General features: G+C 51.9%; 1 pseudogene and 1 gene segment (V, D, J or C); both read left to right on the forward strand.

The window, feature by feature from the left end:
• Positions 1-8,875, forward strand: part of LOC102373973 — a 15,593-nt pseudogene extending 6,718 nt beyond the window's left edge.
• A 16,908-nt stretch (positions 8,876-25,783) lies between these two features.
• Positions 25,784-26,299, forward strand: LOC102374218. The segment is given in 2 exon segments: positions 25,784-25,867; positions 25,965-26,299. Coding segments are annotated over 2 exon segments (381 nt in total).
• The last annotated feature ends 995 nt before the right edge of the window (positions 26,300-27,294 follow it).

The following is a 27,294-nucleotide window of genomic DNA, read 5'->3' on the forward strand; positions in this document are numbered from 1 at the left end:
CTGCCTTCTTCCTGGCCCGGGCCTTTAAATAACCTCTCTGACCTCAGCAGCCCGGTCCAATCGAAGCTGCCAATACTGGCTACAAACCGACCAATCTACAAAGCATCCCTGGCTACCTGGGCCCGCTCGCAGGGCCGGGCTTTCCCCCCCTGCCCAGGTGACCAGAGCATCGCCTCCCAGGTGCCAGGCTTTTGTCTGCAGACAAGGTGGGAGATCCCCGCCCTGAGGGATTCAACACCAGCCTCTCAGGCCGGCTGAGACAGATCTCTGGAGAGGGGCACCGACAGTGGCATTTCTGCCACAGTTCTCAGATGAGAATGGGCAAGGGCAGGAGACCGACAGCACCCAAGGAGCAGGAGACAGATATGTATAAAGTACATGTTCTGAGCTCTGAGGGTTTGAGAGAGACTCCAAGAGTCCCAGCTGGAGACCTGTTTGATTGAGGAAGCTGAGTTGGTCTGGGTTCCCCACTATGGTGTGCGCTCCTCTTTTTCTTGCTCCTGCTCTTATTTCCTTGGTACTGGGGAATCTTTCCTGGGGCAGAGAGCCTCTCCAGGGGTGGCCATAAAGCCCCTGGAGTCCCTGCAGCCTTCACTTTCTGGGCAGTACTCCTTCAGTTGCCTGCTACACCTTGATGTCTTACAGTGATATCAGGGAGGGGGCCCCAGCTGGGCTTAGGTATCCTACCTAAGCCCAGCCTAGCCCTGAGTCAGATGACTCCCTCCAACCAGGCCTGGCCTCACCTGCCAGCCCACTGGGTCAGCTGGCTCGCAATTAGCCCTGGCTAGCACCTGCTGTTGGCTTTGCAGCCTGCCTGCCTCCTAAAGTGTCAGGCACCCACGTGCCCTGCCACATCCTAACTACACCTTGTCGTGTGGGGTTATTGGTGTCATCACTGCTATTGTTTTTGTTGGTATTATTGAAGTGCTGTTGGTGTTGAAGTTTCAGGAATGTGGAGCCTGAAAAAGTTGTAGCCAGCAGCTCCCAGCACCAGTCTTGTCTTAAAGAATGACCACAGGCTTGGTTGGTGGCAAAGACTCACCCGGATTTATTGTTTACCAGCACAGCCCTAACATATTTTGGCCTAACAAGTACATCAGACCAGGAGTTAAGGCATTTGTAACTGTGACAAGGTAGTCAGCACAACACTGTGCAGGCTCCCCCAGGCTGCTTTTCATTTCTTCTTTTATACAATGATGAAACAAATTACCTATTGCATTCCCTCTGTATTTTGAATGTTTTAAACTATCCTGTACCATGGTCTTGTTTCACATTCTGACCTAGGTGTTTCTGTTCCAGGCTTATCATCCTGGTACTGGACTATCCTACCTTGTACAATCATCTTCCTTTCCCTTCCCATCTCTTGGTAGGAATGAACGTCTGACTCAAATACCAAGTTTTGTTTATGTGAGGAGTTTGTGCATTAGGCAGCTTTGCTGCCTAATGCCTTTAGGAAAGCCTTTGTGTGAGCAGCGTATATTGATCAATGCTCTAGTGAGGCCTACTTTCCCCTTCTTTTTGTTTTTTATAAGGGAGGATGTTTATCCATTCTCCTGGAAAAGTAGGGTTGCCAAACCTCTCGGATTGGCCCGGAGACTGACAGAGTTGGCATTGATCTCCTGGCAACTATTGAAAGCAACCTGGGAGGCTGATGTTGTGAATGGATTGAACAGCACAGTTAATGACCAGAGATGCATTGAAATATTGGTTCCATATCAGATCGGCACTGGTATAAGGAAAATTGACAGTATTGGTAATCGACTTTTTTGGCTGATGTGGCCAATAATGTTGTCGATAAATGCCCCATTCATGTGTGCAGCCACAGCACAGCATGCAGGCAGCCAGGAGCACAGCCCAGCAGCATGAAGAGCAGCATCCGGCTGGTAAGTCTGTTGTGAGGGTAGAGGTGTAGTGGGGGGAACAGGACAGATTGAAGCCCCAGTGGTGTGGGAGGGAGTGGGGCTGGGGCTGGGGCAGGTGCAGGGACTGTACAGCTGGGGTGGGGTGTGAGATGGAGCCATGAGCAGGGGAGGTAGCCCCTGTGTGCACCCTGGGAGGGCATGGGGGGCATGTGCCCCCAGATCTGTGTGGGGCAAGGGTGGGCTGCCATTGTGGGCTGTGGCCAAGGTGGTGCTGAGCTCTTCCCCGCAGGGGGGTGGGCGTGGGTTTGCTGGACTGCACTTGGGGTGGATGGTGGCAGCACTGGGTCTCCCCCAAACCCCTTTCCTCCCCCATCACCCCTTCCCCCACAACAGACTTACCAGTCAGATGCTACTTTCCAAGCTGCCGAGCTGCATATTGGCAATCAGATTGGTATTGGCTGATATGGTTCATTAAAAATTGACCATCAGTATTGGCCCCAAAAATCTCTATTGTTGCACCCCTATTAATGACATTACATCTTGTTGGGGAAAAAAACCCCGAACCTCCCGGAATAGCTTCAGTCACAGTTGGCACCCCTATGGAAAAGTATAATGTATAAATAGAAGGTAACCCAGCGGGCTAGACACTGTTTGGAGTCTACCTTGTTATACCCATCTATACATCAGAGTTTTCTGAAGATTTCCTTACATTCCTCCTAAACCCTCTTTTTGCTGCTGATTATTTTCAGGTTCCAGTGCTCAGCTTGTGCTGATGTAGACACTCCTGGTATCAGCCTCTGAGGGAGGAACCGTTCTGAACTCCTGTAGCAAGGGCAAGTGGCTGCATTGGAGATAACTGGAACTCCTGGTTTCAGCAGCTGTGGTATATGGGATGTACCTTTAGGGGGCCAGCAGTGGGATGACCCAATCTCTCCCCCTGATGCCCTGTGGGTGTGGTTTGTGGTGGTGGGTAGTTGTAGTTCTCCCTGCAAGCTGTGAGCATATGAGTTGCTTAATCCGGTTCCTAATAAAGATAAAACTGTTTGCCACCCCACCAGTCTCTGCTGAACAGTGACTCGAGGACAGACCCCAAAGGCATGGAGGTCTGAGTGCGTGCCCCATCCCTGGAACCCAAAGGCATAGAGTAAACATTATAGCAGCGGCCTGGCCACACTCCAGTGGTGCTTACATCTGATCACAGCAAAAGTCTCTTGGAGATTCCCGGCTGTTTCTCTGGTGCCACTGACAGCTCTTCCAACACACCCAGGGGAATTGTCAGGGGGGCTCGAGATGATGATGAGGTTGATGATTGCTCTGCTTCATGTGGCAGCAACAGAGGAACAGAGATAAAAAACCTCATCCAGCTGCAGAAATTTGCTTTGCACTCAATTCATACGGCATCGATGCTGCCTGAAGCTGAACAGTGAATTGCAATTTCTGTAAGCCATGCAGCGAGAAGGCTCCTGGCTCCTGGCTGTGTGGATGTATTGCAGAGAGGACAGATACAACTACTAAAGAGATTGGGCCCATACAAACTCCTCTGGTCAAGGCAATGCTACAGCATAGAGACTGTGGTACTTCAGAGCTGTACTTGCTCTGAGATACCACAGCTTCATCAGAGGCAGAGAAACTTGCCTACAAAGCTGGGAAATGTCCTGTCTGAACCTAACAACAGTGATACAGATAGTGAATTAAAGGGAAACTGCACTGAAATGTTCTCTGAGAAGAAATGGTTGATGGAGCTAAACCCTTGTAGAGCTGGGGTGCTACACACAACCTGGGGAACTTTTCAGGGTGACCCAGTGGAAAAATGCTGTTATGGTAGAAAAGGCACTGTCTAATGCAGGGATCGGCAATGTTTTTGAGCAGAGTGACAAAAACACCCACAACTTCAACTTGTAAGATGCAGGTGTGCCGGGGTGGATGATGGGGGTGGTGGGGAGGGGCTGTGCGGGGCTCAATCCCTGTTGTGGCAGCAAAGCCCCAGCCTCTTCCCCACCATCTGCCCTGATTTCATAGATTTCATAGACATCAGGGCTGGAAGGGACCTCGGAAGATCATCGAGTCCAGCCCCCCACCCAAAGGGCAGGAAGTCAGCTGGGGTCATAGGATCCCAGCAAGATAAGCATCCAGTTTCATCTTGAAGGTGTTCAATGAAGGCGCTTGAACCACCTCCGGTGGCAGGCTGTTCCAGACCTTGGGGGCTCGGACAGTAAAGAAGTTCTTCCTTATGTCCAGCCTGAAACGATCTTGAAGTAGTTTGTGACCATTCGACCTCGTCATCCCTTGGGGCGCTCTGGTGAACAAACGTTCCCCCAGATGCTGGTGGTCACCCCTGATAAACTTGTAGGTGGCCATCAGATCACCCCTGAGCCTGCGCTTTTTCAGGCTAAAGAGCCCCAGGGCTCTCAGCCTGTCATCGTAGGTTCTGCTTCCCTGACCTCTGATCATGCGCGTGGCTCTTCTCTGGACTTTCTCAAGCTTCTCCACATCCTTTTTTAATTGTGGAGCCCAAAACTGGACACAGTACTCCAGCTGCGGCCTCACTAAGGCCGAGTACAGGGGGAGAATGACATCCCAGGATTTGCTTGAGAAGCATCTATGGATGCAAGCCAGCATTTTGGTCACTTTACTAGCCGCCGCATCGCATTGCAGGCTCATGTTCATACAAAACGCCTTCATGTGCCACACTCTGGCACCCGTGCAAGGGGTTGCCTACCCCGGTCTAATGTGTTGGCCCATAGGTTAGAGAGATCCAAGCAGGGCAGGGCAGTAAGAAACGATCTGAGAATATACATGAAAATATATTGAAACATTTCAAACCCCCTAAAAGTGGCAGAAAACTGAGGTCCAAGATTTCAGTTGCAGACGAGAATGCTGCTGAGAGAGAAATCTGAACCAAGGCCAGGCGGTGAGGAGCCCGGGGCATATTTCAGCCCCTGGTTCTGCCCATGGGACTCCTTGCTCAGGACTCCTTGGTGGGGCAAGAGCAGGACAGCCCTGAGGAAGGAGTCACCAGGAGCCTGAGCACTGGAGTCAGCACTGAGAGGAGCCGCCCAGACTGGATTCAGCACAGACTGGGACACGTTCCCTGGTGGCTCAGACGTGGCACCAGCCGCAGAGCGCTGTGAGCCCCAGAGCGCCTGGCTGCTCCCATCCCTTAGTGTCTCGGGTTTCTCCTGCCCAGCGCATCGTGGAGTCACTGAGTACTTCTTACTAGACCTCTGGGAACCAGGTGGGCTTTGTTGCCCTGTTCACGGCTTGTCCCCATAACTGATGGGGTAATCAGGCTCCAGAGCCCTTGGTCCCCAGACCTGTGCTTCATGCTCAAGGCTGCGCTGCTGCCATTGACAGACCTGGGGTGTGCCCGTGCCCTGGGTAGGACCCTCTGGTACTTAGGGCACTGCTGACATGGTTTTCCGCAGCACCTTGTACAATGGAGCTCCAGCCTGGATGACTGGCAGTCTGATATATTAATCACCGTGGGGATAATGGGGCAGGTTCCTATTAGCTCACAGGAACGGAGGAGAAACCCTCATGCAGACTGGAAGGAAAATGACTGTGGTGGTTCCCTCCAACGGCAAAAACCTGCTGCAGGATTGGCACTGACTGGGCGTGTCTACACATGCTTTTGCCCTGGCTTAAATTGACTGGCAATAAGTTACTGCTCAAAAACTGGGAATAAGCCGGTGTCTACACGTGCAGGTATTGAAACGCATTAACGCTGTGCGTGGTCTGACTTGGGACTAGAGTTAGCGAAAGAGTAGCCAGTATTATGCTTTTTCCGCTGTTGAGATACCAAGGGATTGTCTGTATTGTCTAAAATGGCTTGTTTAATTCTATTGGTTACTGCGCAGTAAGGTGTCTACATGTGCATCACTGAGCAGTAAGTAATCAGGCATAAATTTGATACTTGCATTATGTAAGTATCAAATTTATGCTCAAGTTGGCATAAGTCACCATATTTATTGTGCAGTACAGGCATGCATGTGTAGACATGCACTCAAACTGCGCAATAATATTGGTTACTGCACAGCCTTTATGCACGTGTAGATGCTGCCACTGAGTATTTGACCCGTGCACAGAAGAGCAGAGATGTTGCAGGTCCCAAAGTGGGAAACCTGGCCTGGGGCCTGCAGCCACTTGCCTCTGCCTTTGGGTCTGGGCTACTGTATGAGCAGCTTATACTGAATCCCCCATTAATTTGACTGACTCCTGCTGGATATGAGCTGGGAAATGTCTCTAGTGGGTTATGGAATAGAGAAAATCCCACACAATTTACTGATTCGTTTTGATGCACTGGCTGGGGGAGTAGTTAGCTGATTGCACGATTTCACAATGATTACACACTTAATTTGTACAACACAATTTTATTTTAAAATTCTTTGCTATGTATATAACACTGCTTAGCTTTAAGAAACACCACAAACATTAAGAACGCAATAATTACATGTATCAGAAACAATGCTCCGAATGCACTTCCTTCCCAAACAATGCTATAAGAATTAGTATTACAAAAACAACTACAATTACAACTAAAAGTTAAATTTGAATCAATACTATTATTTTTCATAATATACTTACAATCCTAGAATTCCGAGAAGCCAAACACCTAAATATGGTTTCATTCCTCAGTAGTACAATTTAATGGGTTGGCCTCAGTAGTACGGTTCAATGGGCTCGCCTCAGCAATACAATTCAATAGGCTCGCCTCAGCAATACGATTCAATGAGCTGGGCTCACCAGTGATAGGACTACGTCCCCTTCCTTCAGTCCCTTTCGGGCGCTCCGCAGCTTCAGCGTGAACTAAGAGATTCGTGTTCACGGAGAGGCTTGATTAGGCGATCAATCTAATCTGAACTTATACTTGCGATTCTTCCTTCGTTGTTCTGCAAGTATAGTCACCTCCAAATTGGGACAGTAAGTTACAGGTTTTTATTGAGTGAGCTGCCGTCATCGGGCTCCTCCTACTCAATTCATCATAACTCCCAAATTTGGGCTCGGATCTTACTCAACAGAAATTACCTTTGTTGAGCATTTGGATCTTTCACACGTAGTCCAAAACAATGACCTAGATAAGGAGATAAATCTTATCTTCTTCCTGAAACTGGCTAATGGGCAACCATTACAAACATTCAAACTATTTCATTCAATATGACAGGAAACACAGCACATGTGTCCCCTCAATAAGCCCAATTTCAAAGTGGATAAAAGCAAGACAGAGCTTTTCCCTGCTCTGAAGTTAATGGGTTCTGTCTGAGCAATGAGACATATCCTTCTAAGGTGCTCAGGTCAAGGCAAGTTGGGTGTTTTTAAGGGTCTCAGAGGGCAACCAAAGCATAAGGCCACGTTCCAGAAAAGACCTAAGTGTAGGACATTGCCTGCTGCATGCCCTCATTCCCGGGAGGAGTCCCCTGGTAGGTGGCTCTGCCTTTATGGTAGAAAGAGAAAAACAGGGGGGAAGGGGCTGTAATGGAGGAGTGAGGAGCAGATTTGCATGAAGGGGCAGTTCTCAGCTCTGAGGGTTTAAGAGACACATGGAGAGTCTCAGGCAGGGACCCATTTACCTCAGGAAGCCGAACTGGTCTGCATTTGTACCATGGCCTGGGCCCTGCTCCTTGCATTGCTCACAGGCTATGTGGGGAAGGGAGGTTTTTCTGCCAGAAGGTACAACAGGTGACTGGTGAAATGCTGCAGCGCTGATCTCCCTGCCCAGGGCGCTGACAGCTGCTGTGGCCAGTGCTCTGCCGTGGTCCTCGTGAGCTTGTTCTTTCTTTGCAGGTTCCAGTTCCCAGCAGCTGCAGTCGCTGAAGCCGTCAGAGCAGGTGTCTCCAGGAGGGACTGTGACCATCGCGTGCAGCCTGAGCAGTGGAGCAGTTGGTGATGGCAACTACCCACAGTGGGTGCAACAGAAACCGGGCCATGTTCCTCGGCTGCTGATATACAGCACCAGTACCCAGCCCTCTGGTGTGCCAGCGCGCTTCTCTGGGTCCCGATCAGGGAGCACCATGTCCTTGACCATCACTGGGGCCCAGCCCGAGGATGACGCTGATTATTACTGTTTGGTATGGACTGGGAGTGCTCGCCACAGTGATATACCCCAATGGGGAAGTGCAACAAAAGCTCTCTCTGCTCTGACTCCGTCCGAGGTTTGAAAGTGAAAATGCAAGAGCTGGTACTTGCTGCCTTGGAGCCCCTGCTCTGCACACGTAGATGTAGGGGAGTCTGGTCCTCTCTTTCCATTATACCAATTTTCTCAGGCTGCCCTGTGCCTGGCATGTCCAACCACCATCCCACTATCCATGGAGAGACAGCAACAGCAACTTCCATTTTCTCCTCCAGCCCAACAGCCCCCTCTCCACATGACTGCGAACAAGCACATGCTCTAGGCTTTGTAGGATCCCTGGGTGTTTTGTTGTACTGGCAGGGACCAGGGCTCCGTGTTAGGGAATGGAGATATGATGAAACCACTCTGAGTGGAGAGCCTGTTTCTGCCTGGTGTCTCCTGACTCGGTTTATCCGGTCTTCAGGACAGTGTTTGTGTTCTGTGTGCTGCTAGTGCTGAGCCCATCGGGGTTGCGTTACGGGTTGGGCACAGGTGCATGAGTGCAACACAACAAATGCCAGATACTGGCAGTCGTGTAAAGATGTCTCTTTTCCTGAAAGTCCGGAGAGCACCCGAGAGCACAGCCCTAGCGCTTTGGGATTTTGCTTGTAACATCCTCTGCAAGGAATGCAGCAGAAACAGCCCAGCGGGGCCTCAGAGACTTGTAGATTATGGAGTCCCGAATTGCAGTGGGTGGGACAAAGTGTAAGATGCGTCTCTGTCCTTTTGTCTTTTCTGATGAGACTGAGGAAAGCGAAGAGAAGATGAGCAGGCAGTGAGCAGGATGTAGGTTTGCCTGAAGTGGCTGTTCTCAGCATTTTAGGTTTACAATAACCTTGGTGGTTCTCAGTCAGAGACCTTTTTGCCTCAGGAGGCTGAGCTGGTCGTGATTCCCACCATGGCCTGAACCCCTCTCTTCCTCATCTCTTCACTTATTTCTCCACTACTGAGGAATCATTCAGAAGTGCCCTCCTCTGCTTCCTGGCACAATCACTCCTCTCTCACCCTCCTCGTGGTGCCGAAGCTCCTCTACGTCTCCGCGTTCGCTGCTCTGATTCGGGGTCAGGTTCTGGTGCCCTGCACGTCCTGACTCGGGCACCCCCAGGTTCAGCCTCTTGTGGTGGAGCCGTTCACATCTCCTGTGTCCTGAGTTGTGGCAGCTTCAATAAAGACTATATGTTCTGGTGCCTGCCACTGTGACAGTGCTGGGTAGGGACCAGGGTAGCCAAAGGCCCTCAGGGACTCCAAGCACATTCTCTGGTGCTGTTGAGGGATCTGCCACCATGGCCACGATAACCATCAGTGGAGTCCAAGCCCACAGTGACTCTGATTACTACTGTGCTTCACCTGGCAGCTGCAGTCCCGAGGCCACAGGGCTACAGACACAAGGGGAACTGAGTCAAAAACCTCCAAAGGATGGGGGAAATCAGTCCTGCCCTGGACTTGTGGCTGCTTCCACGGCCAACATCCACAGTGCTGTTGTCCTGAGGTCCTCAGGAGCTCTTGGGATATGGGGAAGAGGAAGAAAAGGAAGCCAAAGGGGAGGGTGCTAAGGAGAGATGATGGAGGGATGGGATGGGAGGGGAGAGCAGGAGACTGATGTGCTGCAATAGGAGGGGTGGATGAGGACACGGCTCCCTGTCCACTGACTGCACATAGCTGGGGGCTTGGAGCTTGCCTCCTCTGCCCTGACATTTTCATCCCCTCAGGGAGATGCTGTCTGCGCAGTCGAGTGCAAGGGCTTCTTGCAGCTCATAGCCAGGGCCCAAGCACCAATCTCAAGCCCTACACTCTGCTTAATGTTCATCCATATAGAAATAGTCCAGCACCATAGCACACAGGGCCCAGGGAGTCACAATCAAAGCCCACCTTCACATCTCATTTGTAACAAGGCAGTTCTGCTCTTTTTCCCATATCATTTCCATTGCATATTTGGCTTTTGACTGAAAAGAACTCAGTGTAGAGTGGGAAACTGAGTAGAAAATCGACGAGCTGTCAGGAAATGCATACCAAAATGCCCTCCCGTCATGGGCTTTGTCTTGTGGCAGTTTTCCTTGGCAGTCAGGAGGGCTGTGAGCAGCAGTGAATGAGTTGCATGTCCCTGTCCCTGTTGCATGTCCTTGTGGACACTGACCATAAAGAAAGGCAGGTTGTCTCTGCTTAACTCTGACTGCACAACACTAGCATGCCTCTGTCCCAGGCAATGTATCAGGAGAACTTTCTCGTGGCCACAAGGTGCCAGTCTTCCCCACAGATCTGACATGAGTTGACTCTGAGCGACAGGGGCTTGGGCTGGGGGGATGCGCAAGAGCTGGTGGGGTTTCCCCTTCTGCCCAGTCTGACTGAGGACTTGCTTCATGTCACAGCTTCTGACCAGGCTCCTTCTGAAGCACTGTCCTTTTCCAGCTGTACTTTTAGTAAGGGTAAAGACCAAGCTGTGTGAAATACTGGTGGCCTTTTCCTTTGTCTGGGACCTGTCTGAGGGGAAGGTCCTGCAGGAGATTTTGACATGAAGAATTCACAGGACTTCCCTGCTCCTTCCCACCCAACTGCCCAGGCCTGTCTGCATCTCAGACGCTGCTTCTGGTCCTGGATCTAGGGGGATGAGAGGATGCTGCTGGGACTGAGGATGTAGTCTGTGCCTTAACAGATCGCTGTTCAGGCCTCTGCTCTGCCATGGAGACCAAGTTTCAAGAGGAAAACCACGTTCCCTCTGTTCCTTCACTACAAAATGGGGATAACAGCATGACTGCTTCTTGCTTTTCCTCTGTCTTGTCCATTTGAAACAGAAAGTCTTCAGACCAGGGAGCGTCTCCCTCTGGGGTTGTGCAGCGCTGAGCGGCCGTGGTCCCTCGCGGAGCCGTCTGGGGATTAGTGCAATACAGACACGTTCCCCGCTGACCTCTGCAGCTGTGCTTTAGGGGACCCAAAGGTCTGCAGGAGGCTTGCAGCAGAGTCTGCTTAGTCCTGTTTCTCTACCAGCAGGGACATTAGAAAGGGCTTGAGGGGATGAAGGAGCTAGAGAGGAGAGTAATAGTTCAAATGATAAGGTTTGTTCTCAGTTCAGGAAACTTTCACTCTCATCAGGTTCCCCCTTTGCCCTGCCCGCTAGGACCTTCACAGCTTGACCAACTCATCGCATCTGCTCTTGCCTTTCTTCTGTGTTCCCCTTCAGCACAGTCCCATGACTGTTACCAGCCTCCCTGACCTAACCCAGAAAGCTGGGGCTGCTCATGAGAGTCTGAGGGTCGTGTTTCTCCTCGCCTCCAGCCTCAGCCCCTCTTGTAGCCTGTTGTCTTTCAGGGATGGGCCAGGTTCATGTATGTCCTTGTGCAACACCCAGCAATTTTGGTTCTTTATCTGGGTCAGGGCTTCTGCCCGTGGCAATGACATGAACATGGGACACTGGGGACAGTGCTAAGAAGAGGTGTCCTGAGCATGAGGTCCCAACCCCTGTTAGTGTCACCTGTACCATGGAAGAGAAGTGCCTCTCAGAAGGTCTACGTGGCACTGTGTAGGCCATGTTCTAGTACCAGGTGTTAGGACATTAATATCAGCTTGCTGCCCCACCTGTGAAGCAGCGTGCTTTAGGCAGAGCAGAGCAGAGCAGAGGCCAGAGTTGATCATGGAGGTGGAGAAATTACAATTGAAAACATCTTCCTCAGGAGAGATGTGGCAGAGTGAGGGGGACATGCACAGTGTAATCAGACTCCCCATGCCTGCCCTATATTCCTATGATGATCAAGCAGGAAGAGTGCGATGTTTAACCCCTGCTATAAATATGAATTTATAATGAAGCACTTTCCCTCCAAGCGCTGTGCCCTGGACTCTGCTCTGCCGGCTCTCGGAGCGGTGGGCGCAGAAGCAATAAATACACGTCCCGACAGGGCGACGCACCAGCAGCAGCCAGTGACGGGGGCAGATTTGCATGAAGGGGCCGGTCTCAGCTCTGCGGCTTTAAGAGAGACTTAGGAAGCCAAACTGGTCAGGATTCATCACCATGGCCTGTGCCCCGCTCCTCCTGGTGCTGATGACGTGCTGCTCAGGTCAGCAGAAGGGTTCAGGCTGTGCCTGTCATGGGGGCAGTTGCTTTCCTGTCAGCGCGGTCAATGAATGGTTAATAATGGGTTTGTGATGTTGATTTTTAGGGGTCTGGCCCCGTCCTGTGGTGACTCAGGAGCCTGCGGTGTCCTCAGTGTCCCCAGGAGGGACTGTCACTCTGTCCTGCAGCCTGAGCACCGGAGCCATCACCAGCAGCAACTACCCTGGCTGGCTCCAGCAGAAACCTGGCTCTGCCCCTCGGCAGCTTATTTATGAAATTAGTAAGAAACCCTCTGGGGTCCCCACCCGGTTCTCGGGGTCCATTTCTGGCCAGAAGGCCACCTTGACCATCACTGGGGCCCAGCCTGAGGATGACGCTGATTATTACTGTATGTTATGGATTGGGAGTACTTAACACAGCTGTACAGTCAGATGGGGAAGTGGGACAAAAACTCTCTCTGCTCTGACTCCTCTGACCAAGGTCTAAGCTGGAAATGCAGCAGCAGGTACTTGCTGCTTGGAGTCCCTGCCCTGTGCGCATAGAGCTGGGGGAGTCTGGTCCTCTCTTTCCACTGCTCCAATTTCCACAGGCTGCCCGTTGCCCAGCACCCCCAACTCCCATCCTACCATCAGTGGAGACACAACAGCAGTAACCTCCATGTTTTCCCTCCAGCCTAACAGCCCAATCCCCCACATAACTGGGAACAAGCACATGGGCTTTGGAGCAGGAGTAGCCGTTGATTCCCATCAGAGAGGCTGCGTGTGGACTGTTGGCAGGGACCAGGACTCCCTCTTGGGGATGAGACCACTCCCCATTGTAGAGCCTATTTCTGCCTGGTGTCTCCTGTCTTAGGCTATCAGGTTTTTGGGACGGTGTTTGTGATCTGCGCCCTTCTCGTGCTGAGCCCTGGGGGCTGAGTTATGACTTGGGCTCAGATGCACAAGTGCAACACAACAACAGTCCGATACAGGCAATACTGTAGTGTGAAGATGACTCCTTTCTGGAACCATTGGGAGCAGCTCTTCCCCTGTGAACGCCTGGAGCACAGCCCTGGTGCTTTGGGATTGAGCTTATACCATCCTCTGGAATGAATCCAGCAGAAACAGCTCAGCTGGGAGGTCAGAGCCAGCAGCCAAATGGTAGTTTATGGAGTCCTGAATTGCAGTGGATGAGGGCAGAATGAGAGCATTCACCCCTTCAACACAGCAGCAGTTTGTCTGATAGAGGTTGCAAGTTCCCAAGGAATCCCCTTCACTCTGACTGCTCTGGGGACAGTTGGATGCAAGAAGGCTCTTCTGCCTAGAGAGAGCACTGGGCTGTGTCCATGGTTCTTGTGACAGTGGACAGGGCCCCGTGAAGGCTGTGGTTCCCTTGGCTGATGCAGGAGATGGAAACCCCAAACCTGCCCCAATTTTTCAGCATATGAGAGCGACGAGCCTCCTTCCTGCTGCTTGCCCCAGACAGAACAGGCAGATGGATAGACAGAGAAGAAAGAGACACAGAAAGGCAAAGGCAGGAGGAGCGCAGAGCAGGTCCAGTTCCACCTGGTTTCCTCTCTGGAGCCTGATGGGACTTCTCCATTTCCCACCGCTCCTTTCTCGTGTCCCGCTAGGCTGTGCCCACAGACAGGACCTGTATGGGGCACTACCTGGCCAGCAGCATCCTGCTTATGTCGACCAATTGGCTTCATTCAGGTTTCTCTGTGTTTGAAACCACTGGCGCCTTGCAGTGCTGTGCACGTGTGGCTGGGCACCCACAGCCCCTTCCCCATGCCCCTCTGAGCAGAGGGGTGGGGGTGGCAAGTGCAGACCCCTAAGTGTGGGAGCACAGGAGCGAATCCTTAGCCATGGCACATCATGCAGACATGTCCCCTCACACCAGTCTCACACCTTATGGTATTGTACAAGCTGAGCTCTTGTATTGCTCTGAATAAAAAGCTCAGCCTCAAACACTGCTCACCCCATCCTCAGCTTTCCACTCTAGCTGAACCATGCTATAAAACCTCGGCCTTTGGGATCCCATATCAGATTAGAGGGCGCAGGGATGCAAACAGAGGTAGTGACACTACCTGAGGTGTGTTATAAGCATTTCACACTCTAGTTGCATGACCTGGTCTCTCACTCTGCACTTCCGAAGGTTTAAGAAGGCACAGACACTTACCGTAATTTTGAGAAGTCCCATGGGAACAGTATGCCCACGTGCCCTGCACAGAGGCTGGACAGTGACCCTTGATATCTGAGTTCACTGGGCTGGGATGGAAGGATAAGGAAATGGTCTTGTCCTTCTCTTCTCAGATGACTCCTTTTCTTCAGGCCCCCTGTGTCTCTGCAGATCTTCTGGATCCTCCACTTCCCTTTTCTAAATGTGTGTTTTCCCTACAAGAGACCTTGCTTTAGGAAGCCGAGTGCTCTGGATTCCCAGCGTGGCCTCAAGCCCTCTTGCCCACATGGTTGTCCTGTTCTGCTTTGGTAAGGGAGGGGAGGTTTTCCTTCAAGGGAGTGCTGAGAGATGGGGCTGATGTCTCCCTCTGCTCTGAGGTCTTGCTCTCCGAGTTGGTAAGAAGTGTTTCTCAGGGGCGGGAGCAGGTTGTGATGGGGTGTCTGCATTGCTCTTTGCAGGGCAGAGCTCAGAGTGCGCTGACACAAGCACATCCCACGTTGTCTGTGGCGCTGGGGCAAACGGCAACTCTGCGGTGCGCACTGCAGGGCATGGAGCATGGTGCCTCCTGAGTCAGAGGGGACACTCGCTCTCCCAAGCAGCTAGTCAGTGACTGGGGGTGGGTCCCCCCCGTCTCCCCCCATGGTCGATTATGTTGATGGGCGGGGAGGGGGTCCTCCACAACCAATCGTACACTTCCAAGCTGGTGCGATTGGCTGTGGGGGAAGCCCCCCCCTCCCCCTGGTCAACACGATCAGCCGCAGGGGGACTGTGGGGATCGCTTCTCCTGGTGCCCCCACTCCCTGGCCGGCGCTCTCAGAGAGGGCAACAGCATTCTCGCCTGCCCCCCACCCATCGCCTAGGCAGGGAACCCTGCTCTCAGGGGGGCACACGCACCACCACGCACCCCCTACTTGTCGCCACTGGTGTGGAGTTCATTAGCACCACCAACCCCGCCTGGTATCAACAGCACCCAGGGAATGGTCCTTGGCTACTGATCCAGGAGTCCCGGAGCAGAGCCTCAGGTGTCTTTGAACGTTTCTCTGCCAATACTTCTGCTAACACAGCAACGTTGACCATCGCTGGGATTGAGGCCAAAGATGGAGCAGATTATTACTGTGCTGTGTGGCACTCTGCGTCCCCTCATAGTGACACAGTCATATGGGGAGCTGCAACAACAACTCTCTCTTCCCTCCCAGCCTGGGCCTCACTAACAACTGCTCCACTGCAGAGCTCGGTCTCTGGTGCAAGACATGTCTCCTTTTTTTCCCTCCAGTGGAGTCCAGGGCCATGGACCTTGCTTGCACCAGATAGGTCCTCTCACCATGGCTACAAAGTCCAGGGCATAGCTGGCCTGGGTGCAATGTGTTTAATGAGAGAGTTCAGAAATGATTTGCATATAATCACATTCCATTTGACTATGTTAGGGAAGAACCCAGTCTCTCAGCCTTGGTATAGGAAGCCCTACATGTTTACACACAACCTCATATGCTATTCACACACACAGAGATGCACACCATGGAGTACCCTGGCAGGATAGTCCAGAACCACATAATGGAGGATCCAGCAAGACATCCTCAGTACCCACCTACTGAACTCATTGAAAGCCATGATGCAAATCTGCTCCTCTTCCTGTATCTTTTTCCTGCATATTTGGTTGTTGGATAAAAATAACTACAGCTGTAGCATAGGAAATTGAGTAGAGAAATGCCTGGGCTGTCGGGAAATGGAGTGAGAACTGTTTTCTCATGAGCTTTGTCCCATGACATCTTTCCTGAGTGAAGGAGGAGCTGTGACCAGTAGTGAACTGGTTACATGCAGTCTGTCCTTGCTGCTTCCCCTTGTCACCATCGATCATAAAGCTAGGCAGATGATCTCTGATTATGCTTGCAGAGCTTCCCTACTCTGTTTCCTAGATGATGCATCAGGACAGGGTACTCATGACCACTAAGTATCAATAATGTTGTATAGATGTGCTGCAAGGTGACAGGTGGCCTCAATTGCCCACAATAATTACATGAACAAGGGACACTGTGGACAGTGCTAAGAAGAGGTGTCCTGAGCACAACAGCCCAAACCCTCTTAGTCACCTGGATCATGGTGGAGAAATGCCTCTCAGAAGGTCTAGGTGGAACCAATGTCATCTAGGTGCCACGAGTTTGAATATCACTGTCATCTTGGTGCCCCAGCAGTGAAGCGGTGTGCTTTAGACAGGGCAGAGCAGAGGGCAGAGTTTATCACAGAGGTGGACAAACTACAATTTGAAACATCTTCATCAGGAAAGATATAATACAGTCAAGGGACATGAACATTGGAAGCATCCCTCACACCTGCCCTCTTTCCCCATGATGATCACAGAGAAAAAGTGCTAAATGTAACCCCTGGTATGAATGGGAATTTGCAGGAAAGCACTTCCCCTCCCAGCGCTGTGCACTGGGCTCTGCTCTGCCAGCTCTCGGAGCGGTGGAAGGAGAAACAATAAACACACGTCCCGACAGGGCGATGCACCAGCAGCAGCCAGTGAGAGGGGGCAGATTTGCAAGAAGGGGCCGGTCTCAGCTCTGGGGCTTCATGAGAGACTCAGAGGGTGTCAACCAGGGACACATTGGCCTCAGCGCAGTCAATGAATGGTTAATAATGGGTTTGTGATGTTGATTTCAGGGGTCTGGTCACAGCCTGTGGTGACTCAGGAGCCTGCGGTGTCGGTGTCCCCAGGAGGGACTGTCACTGTGTCCTGCAGCCTGAGCACTGGAGCCATCACCACCAGCAACTATCCCGGTGGGCTCCAGAAGAAACCTGGCTCTCCCCCTCGGCAACTTATACACTTCACCAGCAGCAGGCTTTCTGGGATTCCCACCTGGTTCTCAGGGTTCATATCTGATCATATCCGGTCAGAAGACAGCTCTAACTCTCACAGGGGTCCAAGCTGAGGATGAGGCCAACTACTACGGCATTGCGCGTACTGGCAGTGGTGCGTGGTACACAAATGTAGAGCGTGACGGGAACGGAGCCATAAACCTTCCTCTCCACCTGTGCCCTGCGGGCATCGGCCTGCTCAGGCTGCAGAGTTTGGATCTGCTGTTTCCATTTTCATTAGACCCCCCGACCTTCCCTAGCCTCTGTCTCCACTGCCCATGACCTGCAGATCATCTCTGACAGAGCCCTGCAGACCAGATGTGTGTTTTAAATGCTCTCTGAACTTTGTTTGCCAATCACAGTATTTCATGGTCTCCATGAAGCAAGCCCTGATGTTGAGCCCAGAATAGTTTTAACTCAGTGGATTCCCATTTATCCCTGGGTTTATCTTGTGAATCCTGTTTGCGCACCTTACTGTCCTAGCACTGTGTGGCACCTAACGGCAACTCTGAAAAGATCGCTAGGCCCCGCAGGGAGCCACATCCCCTGGTTGAGAATCACTGGCCTGGGCCATCATGCTGTGCCCCTTATTGCAATCCCTAAACATGGCCTATGTGTTGTAGGGCTGGGCCACAATCCTGACCAGTGCTGTGCTCCCTGCTTGTCAGTTAAGGCCAGCTCCAGTATTCAGATTGCTGCAGCACTGTCCAGTGTCCTCCTCCAGCCTCTCCTCCATGCTTTCTGTCGGGCTGGGCTGTGACTCAGTTTACCCACTTCCTTACTGTTGGGGTTTTGCTTCTTTAGGAGCCAGTTCTCCCTGCCTCACTCCACACAGTGCAGAGACTGGAGGGGCTGTGCACCACCACAGGCACCTGCGCTGGCAGGCAGGGAGCAGGGGGCAGTGCAGCAGCACTGATCTCCTTGCATGGGGGCTGCGATGGTGAGAGCTCCTTGTCCCTCCTCCACATGGGTCAGGTGCTCAGGTGGTTTGCAGGGACCGGCCATGTGGGAGTGCACCTGTAGCTGGAGTCAGGCTGGATCCACCCCAACTGGATGTTAGCAGTGAGGGCGCTGACAGACGTTCAGGTCGCTGCTCTATTCCTTGGTATTTTGCATACAGCGCCATGAGTTAGAGCAACCCTCTTTACCCATCAGACATTCACCTTTACCTATGTATTAGAAAGTTCTTTATATAATGACATAAGGAGAACCTATTTATTACTTTACTTGCAAAAATTGATACACTTCTCAAACAGAGAGAAATGAATCTGGCTTTTATAGCAATGAGATCCAAATGTAATAAACCATCTCATAATTTTCACTCACAAGGCTGAGGCCATTAGAGCTAAATATCCTTTATTACTGATATGAGTGATACAATTTAACATTAGACTTGATTTTATTGTCTAAATTCTGGATTTATGTACAACAATATTATAGATTCATGTCTTGATTTACTACTATATATTAATAATGTTTTTATGTTGGAGGGCTCTATTGTTAGCATAATATTTGTTGTTTGGTTACTTTATTCAAACTTATTTATATTATGGGTGTCTGTGTGTTATGTCTTTTTCGGGAGCATGGCGTTTAGCCAGAATCCTTCATAAATAAAATAAATAAACCCCAGCCCACAGATCCCCCTCCCTCTTTCTCCTTGCTCCTTCCCAGCAGACAACACCAGTGGCAGGGTGGACTGCATCAGCCCAGCCCTGATCATGCTGATAGATTGCCTCTGGGGAACAGAAGTTCCCTAGACACTCCACTTGGGAGCTGCTTCATCTGATCCCTCATTAGATGAGGGTTAATTTGTTGCACGATTGGCTGTTTTTAAAGTGCTCTGCAACTGGGCATGAGTCATGGCACGGCTGTAGAGTGCTTTCAGGGGGCTGGTCGTCCAACACCTATAACTTCTGTCCGAGCGCTGAATGTTTCACACCCTTCAAGGACACCCCCATGTCAATCATCGCTGCCTGTTACCATGCCAGAGTTAAGCCCAGGGCACCCATGGGGTAGCACTACACAGAACAGGAGCAGTGACACCTGGTGTTATGAATTGCAGAGGCTGGGCAGCACAGAGGCAGAACATGCCAATGTGTTTCCTTGAGACCTAGAATCCAATGGATTTCCATTAGGAACGGAGTCATACTTCTAGTAGCTGTGTCAGTCTGGGAGGCTTGTGCTTGGCCAGAAGTATGAAAAGGATGCAGGGATGAAGTCAGGAAGGCCAAAGTGCAATTAGAGTTGCAGCTAGCAAAGGACATGAAGGGTAATAAGAAGGGCTTCTACAAATACATCAGCAAGGAAAGGAAGGTCAGGGAGTGCATGGGTCCCTTATTGAATCAGGGAGGCAACCTAGTGACAGATGAGGAGGAAAAGGCTGAAATACTCAATGCCTGTTTCACTTCAATCTTCACAAGCAAGGTCAGTTCCCAGGCTACTGCACCTGGCAGTACAGTCTGGGGAGAAGGTGAGCAGAAAACAGTGGTGAAAGAACAGGTTAGGGCCTATTTAGATGAGCTGGACAAGTCCATGGGGCTGAATGCGATGCACCTGAGGGTGCTGATGGAGCTGGCTGATGTAATTGTAAATCCTTTGGCCGTTGTCTCTGAAAACTTGTGGTGACTGGGGGAGGTCCTGAATTACAGGAAAAAGGCCAATATAGTGTCCATCTCTAAGAAAGAGGAGAAGGAGGATCTGGGAAACTACAAAGTGGTCAACCTCCCCTGAGTCCCTGGAAAAATCATGGAGCAGAAGAAAATGACCGTCAGCTGGGATTCACAAAGGGCAAATCATGCCTAAGCAACCTGATTGCCTTCTATGATGAGATGACTGGCTCTGCCAATATGGGGAGAGCAGTGGACGTGATATACCTTGACTTTAGCAAGGCTTTTGATATGGTCTCCTGCAGCATGCTTGCAATCAAGCTAAGGATGATGGTGTTGGCCCAGGTGGTTTACCGTACCTGGCAGGGGATATTCCCCTTCTTCCTGGCCTTGAATGACTTTGTGTAGTTGAGGGTGGACACCTGTCCATTGCACTGTGGGTGGGCACCCTTACAAGAGTCTACTACAGCCTCCCAAGGGAGGATCTTGGCAACTCATTTGACGGTGCTTGGGGATTGCTCTTGGGCTGTCCCTCTAGCTTGTAGTGTGCCTGCTATGGATTTGTGAATATCTGAATCCTCAGGTGAAAAAGTCTGGGAGGCAGGATTTGTGCCGGTGGCAGCACCACATAGACTTGAATGACTGAGCTTGTTTTAGTTGCTAGAATTCAGAACTCATTTAGCTAATTTGACCTGAGACATGACATTAAAAAAATAAAATAAAAGGAAGTGTGGGTTGGATGAATGGACTGTTTAAGGTGGATAGAAAACTGGCTGGATTGTCAGGCTGTAAGGGTAGTGATCAAAGCTCAAGGACTAGTTGGCAGCTGGTATCAAGTGGAATGGTGCAGGGGTCAATCCTGGGGCCAGTTTTCTTTGATATCTTCAGCACGGACTTGGAAGATGGAGGGGAGTGCACCCTCAGCAAGTTTGTAGATGACACCAAGCTGAGAGGAGTAGTAGGTACACTGAAGGGTAGGGCTAGGATTCAGATAGACCTAAACAAATTGGAGGATTGGCCCAAAAGGAATCTCATGAGGTGCAAAATGACAAGTGCAAAGTTGTGCACTTCAGAGGGAACAATCCCATGCACCTGTATGGGCTGGGGGCTGACTGGCTGGGCAGCAGCTCTGGAGAAAAGGACCTGGGGGTTACAGTGGACAATAAGCTGAATATGAGCCAACAGTGTGCCTTTGTTGCTAAGGAGGCTAACAATATACTGGGCTGCATTGGTAGGAGTGTTGCCAGCAGATCAAGGAAGTGATTATTCCCCTCTATTTGGCACTGGTGAGATCACATCTGGAGTACCGTGTCCAGTTTTGGTCCCCCCACTCCAGAAAGGATGTGGACAAATTGGAAAGAATTGAGCGGAGGGCAACAAAATGGGGTCAGGGCTGGGGCACATGACTTATGAGGAAAGACTGAGGGAACTGGGTTCATTTAGTCTAGAGAAGAAGAGACTGAGAGGGGATTTAATAGCAGCCTTCAACTACCTGAAGGGAGGTTGAAAGAGGATGGAGTTAGACTGTTCTCAGTGGTGGCAGATGTCTAAAGAAGGAGCAATGGTCTCAAGTGTCAGCAAGGGAAGTTTAGGTTAGATATTAGGAATACCTCTCTCACTCGGAGGGTGGTAGAGCACTGGAACAGGTTACCCAGAGAGATGGTGCAATCTCCACCCTTGGAGGTTAAGATACAACTAGACAAAGCCTTGCCTGGGATAATATATTTGGGGGTAGTCCTGGTCAAAGCAGGGGATTGGACTAGATGACTTCACGAGGTCCCTCCAGCCCTAAGTTTCTATGATTGTAGGATACAGCAACCTGAAGCTGCCCTAGTTTCTGATTTCAAAAAATAAATTAATAATTTCTGAAGCAGGTTAACTTCGGCCTGTCCATGTCGTCAGCTACGGCATCCTCAGGTAGCAAGGACCAGGGAGATACCCAAAGGCAGGGGCACTTCCACACGATGAACCACACCTTAACAAACTATAGGTAAATCAGATACACATTTAAAATGTCATCAACAAATGTCCCAACTGTTTTTCTCTTATTGGCTTTGTCCCATGCCATCTTTGGTTGGCACTCAGAAGGGCTGTGTAACAGGTATCCTCTCCGGGCCGAGCTGAAATGTGGCCCACACACTTGTTCCTGGGGCAACCGCCCACCTTGCTGTTAAATAATTAATTGATGTCAATTAGTGGGAGGCTGCCCTTGTACTGCCCCGCTGCCAGGGGGTGCTATCTGCAGCTCCGTTTCCTCCCCTACACCGCAGTCCACACCTTGCCGATAGAATAGTCCTTATGTCTCGGCCTTATCACAATCTGGCCCCTCTTTGTCCTCTCCGGGCCTTCCTTCCTTTGATCAACAATGCTGCCCCCTCTCTGGGGCCTCCACATCCACACTGGGACTTCTCAGCCACTGCCCCTTCTCTGGGGTCCTTCAGCAATACTGTCTCCTCTCCGGGGCTCACTGTGCCCGCACTGGGCCTCTCACTAGTGCTGCCCCCTTCTCTAGGGCTCCTCAGTAATGCCATCCCCGCTCCGGGGCCTTCTCTGCAATGCCGCCCTCTCTGGCACTGGGGTCCTCACACTCTGCTGTGAGTCCCCTATGAGGCCTCCTCCCACCCCTAATAGCCTCACCCAGACCACCGGTGATAAGCAACTACACAACAGAAACTTGAGCCTCTTGGCTATAACATAAACATAGGCCGCCTGGCTAGAACAACACTTGGCCTACCGGGGAGCACTCCTTCCCTCGGCAGTGTCAAAACACTGCTCCTGTAGTCCGGCCTCCCCTTTCTTCCCTGAGAGAGTTCCTTTCCCTTGGGCCACTGGCAGGGAACTGACTCTGGCCCCAGCCCCAGGGTTTTATAAGGGAGCTAGGCCCTGCCCCTTCTGGTCAGCTGACCTCCCCTGGTTGCCCCGGCAACCCATAGCCGGGCTCCTTATTCCCTACTAGGGAGGAAGCCCTAGCAGTTTCCCCTCTTTGGGAGCAGGGCACCTCAGTGCTCTGTGACAGGCTGTGAAGATCAACCACTGCATATCCCTGCTGTTTCCCCTTGTGAAAGATGCTCATGAAGAAAGGCAGATTGTTCCTGCTCGCCTATGCCTGCACAGCCCCATTGGGAGCATCCCAGGTAGGGGGATGTATCTGGAAACTGTGCTGGCCGCCAGGTGTCAGCCTTGCCCCACAGACCTGCAGGGCCAGGTGCTTCCAGGGAAACAGGCAACCCTGGGGAGGGGCTTCCCCTTCTGCACAGCCTGACTGAGCATTGGCACCATGTCTCTCAGTGTCTGAACAGGGCTGTTCTGAAACTACGTCCTTTCCCCGGCGTACTTGTGTTTGGGAGAAAGAAGGATTTGTGTGAAATACTGGTGTATTCTGCTTTTGTCCCTTCTGAGGGGGAAGTTCTGCAGAAACCTTTGTACAGGAACCAGGTGCAGGGTATTTTCTGCTGCCTTCCCTCCCTCCTTCCCCTCCCGAGCGTCCTGGTTTCTGGAGGCAAACCATGTCCTCTCTTTGTTTGCTTCCTGGGACTTGGGGCTGAGGATAAGACTTTTTCTGTCTTATTAGTTTGAAGCATGAAGTCTTCATGCCAGGGAGTGTCTGTCAGTGCATTTGCCCAGCATTAAGAAGCCCCAGCTTTCTGGGTTTTAGTACAATACAGACCCTTTTGCTACCGATTTCTGATAGATGTTCTTGAAAAAAACCCTAAGGCAGGGGTAGGCAACGTTTTTTGCCTGGAGTGCTGAAAGCCCCCACAATGCCTACCTTGGCATGCCAGAAAAACAAAATGAGGGCAGGGGGTACATGGCAGGATGCCCTTTTGTGCCCCTGCCCCCCAGCCCAGGCTCTGTGGCTGTCAGCAGCTACACAGAACCTGGGCCAGCTGCAAACATCTGCTGCCTCTCGGCTCCGGTCCCAGCTGCTTCTGGCCCCAGACCCGGCTCTGGGCTCCAGGGAGGCAGCACATACCGGCAATGCTTCTGGCTGTGATGCCCTCACTACTTCTGCAAAGCAGCATAGGAACCCAGCACAGCGGGGGACGCAGAAAGCTGCCAGCTCCCAGCTCCCCACTGCCCTGCCACACTTCCTCTGTGTGCACTGGAGCATCATGGACAGCAGCGCAGGGTTGTGCCCCTCTCTGCTACCCCTGCCTGCAGGGGAAGTGTGGCAGGGGAGCGGGGGGCTGGGAGCAGGCAGCTTTCTGCGTCCCCCGGTGTGCCCTGCCATGCCAGGTTCCAACGCTGCTTTGCAGAAGCAGTGAAGGCAGCACAGCGGGGAGCACTGCTGGTAGGTGCTGCTTCCCCAGAGCGTGGGGCCGGGTTTGGGAGGCAGCTGGGGCCAGGGCCAGGGCAGAGAGGCAGGAGATGTTTGCAGCTGACCCAGGTTCTGGGTAGGTGCTGATAGCCACAGAGCCAGCAGTGAGCCCGATGGGGCCAGGGTTGGGGTGGGGAGGCAGCAGCTGTTTGTAGCCTCCCAGCTGCAGCCAGCCCCGGCTCTCTGTAGCTGCTGCTGATCATGGAGCCCAGGCTGCTTGCAGCAGGGCTTGCCACCTCCCAGCCACCTCCTGGGAGCAGCTTGGGCTCTCATGGGCAGCAACTACCCAGAGCCGTGGCTGGCTGTGGCGTGCCGAACAAAATGGTCTCACATGCCATGCTCAGCATGTGCGCCAGGGGTTGTCGACCCCTGCCCTAAGGTCTGCTGAAATGAGTAACAAGGACATTATAGGGTCTCCTCACAAATTGCCTTCTTGCCCTCATCAAGATGTACAAATTTCAGTTGATTCTTCCTGATTCCTTTTATCTCTTACAGTGCTGGGCTCTGGCATGTCAGCCCCAGCAGCCTCCCTGAAGTAATCCAGAAGGCCACTATTGCACATCCTCATAATCCTTCCTTGTATCCTCCTGCTACTGCCTCTGTAGGGCTTTTGTCACCTTCTATTGGTGATTCTTTCAAGAAGAGGCCATGTCCTTAGCTATGTTTGTGCAATGCCCAATGCAGTCTGGCTCCTCTCAGGATCAGGGCCCCTGTGCACAAGAGAGACAGGAGCACTGAATATTGGTGCCATCGGTAGGGAGGAGCATTCTGAGCAAGCGAGAAGCATTCATAGCATGGCAATCTTCAGTACCGAAAGCAGGACAGTTGTGTTAGTACTGTGCTACACCTGGGGTATTTCTTCTACTAAGAAACTGGGTACGGTGGCTTATGCAGAGCAGACCCCAGAGTTTCTCAGAGAGGTGGAGAAGTTGTAATGCAGAATATATTCAGTGTGAAAGATAAGCAGAATGAGGGGACCACAGTCCTTATACCATATTTTCATGCATATACCCTGCACACGGGCATAACCTGCACCCATGTATAACCCGCGGAAAATTGCGTTTTTGAAGAATAGTCCATGCATACCCCGCACATGTGTATTCCCCGCATCCCCTTATATATTCCCCGCACCCCCAGGCGAGGAGGCGCCCCTGGGCGAGAAGGAGATGGAGGGTGAGGACTCCAAGCCAAGCAGCGCTTCCCCGCTCGGCCCTGGAGGTGCCACTGGGTGTCCACTACATGCACCGGCAGGTGGCGGCCGCGGCGGCGGCAGCAGTGGTGCCCCCAGGCGAGAAGGACAAGGAGGGCGAGGCCCCGCCACGGCCCCCCCGCCTGCCCATGCCGCCACCCCCCGCTCCAGCAGCGCAGCCCGGCCTGCCCGGGCCCAGCAGGGAGGTGCTGCTGGGCATCCACTATATGCCCCAGCAGGTGGTGGCGATGGTGGCGGGGGCGCCCCTGGGTGAGAAGGAAAAGGAAGGCGAGGCATGCTGCAGCCCCCCAGCCTGCCCGTGCTGCTGCCGGGGCCCAGCGGGGAGGCACCACTTGGCTTGGTGTTGCCTGCATAGCCCACACCTGTGCATAGCCCGCACCCATCTTTTTTTTTTCTAAAATTGTGCATAACCCACAGGATATATGCGCGAAAATACAGTAATCACATGCCCCACCCCATATCTGCCTGTATCCCACTGCACCAGGTGGGAAGTGAGATGTTTAACAACCTGCACGGACAGGCTGAAGCACTTTCCCTCTTTCCTGAGCCAGGGGCAGATTTGCATGAAGGGGCTGTTCTCAGCTCTGGGCATTTAAGAGAGACTTGGATGATCCCAGTTACAGCCTGTTCACTTCAGGAAGCCGAGCTGGCCTGGATTCCCACCATGGCCTGTGCCCTTCTCCTTCTTGTTCTGCTCGCATACAGCTCAGGTGAGCAGGGAGGGTTCATGATGTCTTGGAGGATGTTACTTTTTTAGCAAGTGCAATAAATGAATGGTAAATAATGGGTCTGTACTGCTAATTCCAGGGGTCTGGTCGCAGCCTGTGGTGACTCAGGAGCCTTCAGTGTCTTCGGTGTCCCCAGGAGGGACTGTCACTCTGTCCTGCAGCCTGAGCACCGGAGCCATCACCACTGGCAACTATCCCTCCTGGTACCAGCAGAAACCTGGCTCTGCCCCTCAGCTGCTTATTTATGAAAGTAATAAGAGACCCTCTGGGGTCCCCACCCGGTTCTCCGGGTCCATCTCTGGTCAGAAGGCCGCCTTAACCATCACCGGGGCCCAAGCTGAGGACGAGGCCGACTACTACTGTGCTGTGTATACTGGCAGCAGCAGTGCGTTACGACACTGTGTTTCATTTTGATGAGGAACTGAGACACAAACCTCCCTCTTCTCTTGTCTCTTCATGGGCTGTTCAGGCTTTGCCTGCTCGGGCCGCAGACTTTGGCCTTGGCCAGGAACAGGTCTAACTGCTTTGGTTTGTTTCTTTCAGAAGCCCAGCCCTTGTGTCCAGCGGGGATGGCCCTTTCCTGCGCCCACCTGCCTGAAATCAGGAAGCTTCTTTTCCAGGTTCACCATTGCTGCAAACTTTCTTCAGGTCACCTGAGCCAACCCACTCTGTGTTTTTTCCCCTTTGATGGCATCGTTTCATGGTCTCCATGCTACCAAACCCTAATATCGAAGTATTGCACACTGAGACCCAATATGAGGTGAAGCCTATGGTGTATTAGTTATACTCCCTTACACCTACATGGCAACATGGAGACATACAACGAGATAAGTGTTACATGTGTGACTGCCCTGGATCCATTACATTTGTCCAAGGCAGCATCATGGCATCAATGTATTCTGGCCAGTCAGCTTCATGTCTTGGCCTCTTCCCTTCCACACCCAGCTGAATGGGAAATGGCTGTAGCTGCTGCCTCATTGTCAAGTTCCTAAATCAAATCCTGGAGCACTTGTACATGTGACCGGGGTTTAATCCCCATGGTTTTATTTTATGCTCCCTAGTTTTTAATTTAAACCCACTGTTTCAATTTTTTCTTAATGTTACGGTGAGGAGCATTAACCTTTTTTTTTGTTTTTTGTCAGAGCCGGAGCCTGCCCGTGGCTGTGGGGTGAGCTGTCAGCAGGCCAAGCACCCCCTGAGCTGCAGAGAGTCCCCTTCCTTCCCTCTGCAGTGGCAGCACTCCCATGGGGGTGCCCAGATGGGCTGCTAGCAGGCTGGGTGCTGTCCTGGCTTGGAGGCAGCACCCAGCCCGATCCAACTGGTTCCTGAGCCTGCCCACTGGAATGGCTAGTTTGCAACAATGCAAAGTCATTTCAACCCCCCCAAACTGGCGCACCTGTAATGTGTGA

Source organism: Alligator sinensis, unplaced genomic scaffold, assembly GCF_000455745.1.
Source record: "Alligator sinensis unplaced genomic scaffold, ASM45574v1 scaffold505_1, whole genome shotgun sequence".
NCBI classification, from domain to species: Eukaryota; Metazoa; Chordata; order Crocodylia; family Alligatoridae; genus Alligator; species Alligator sinensis.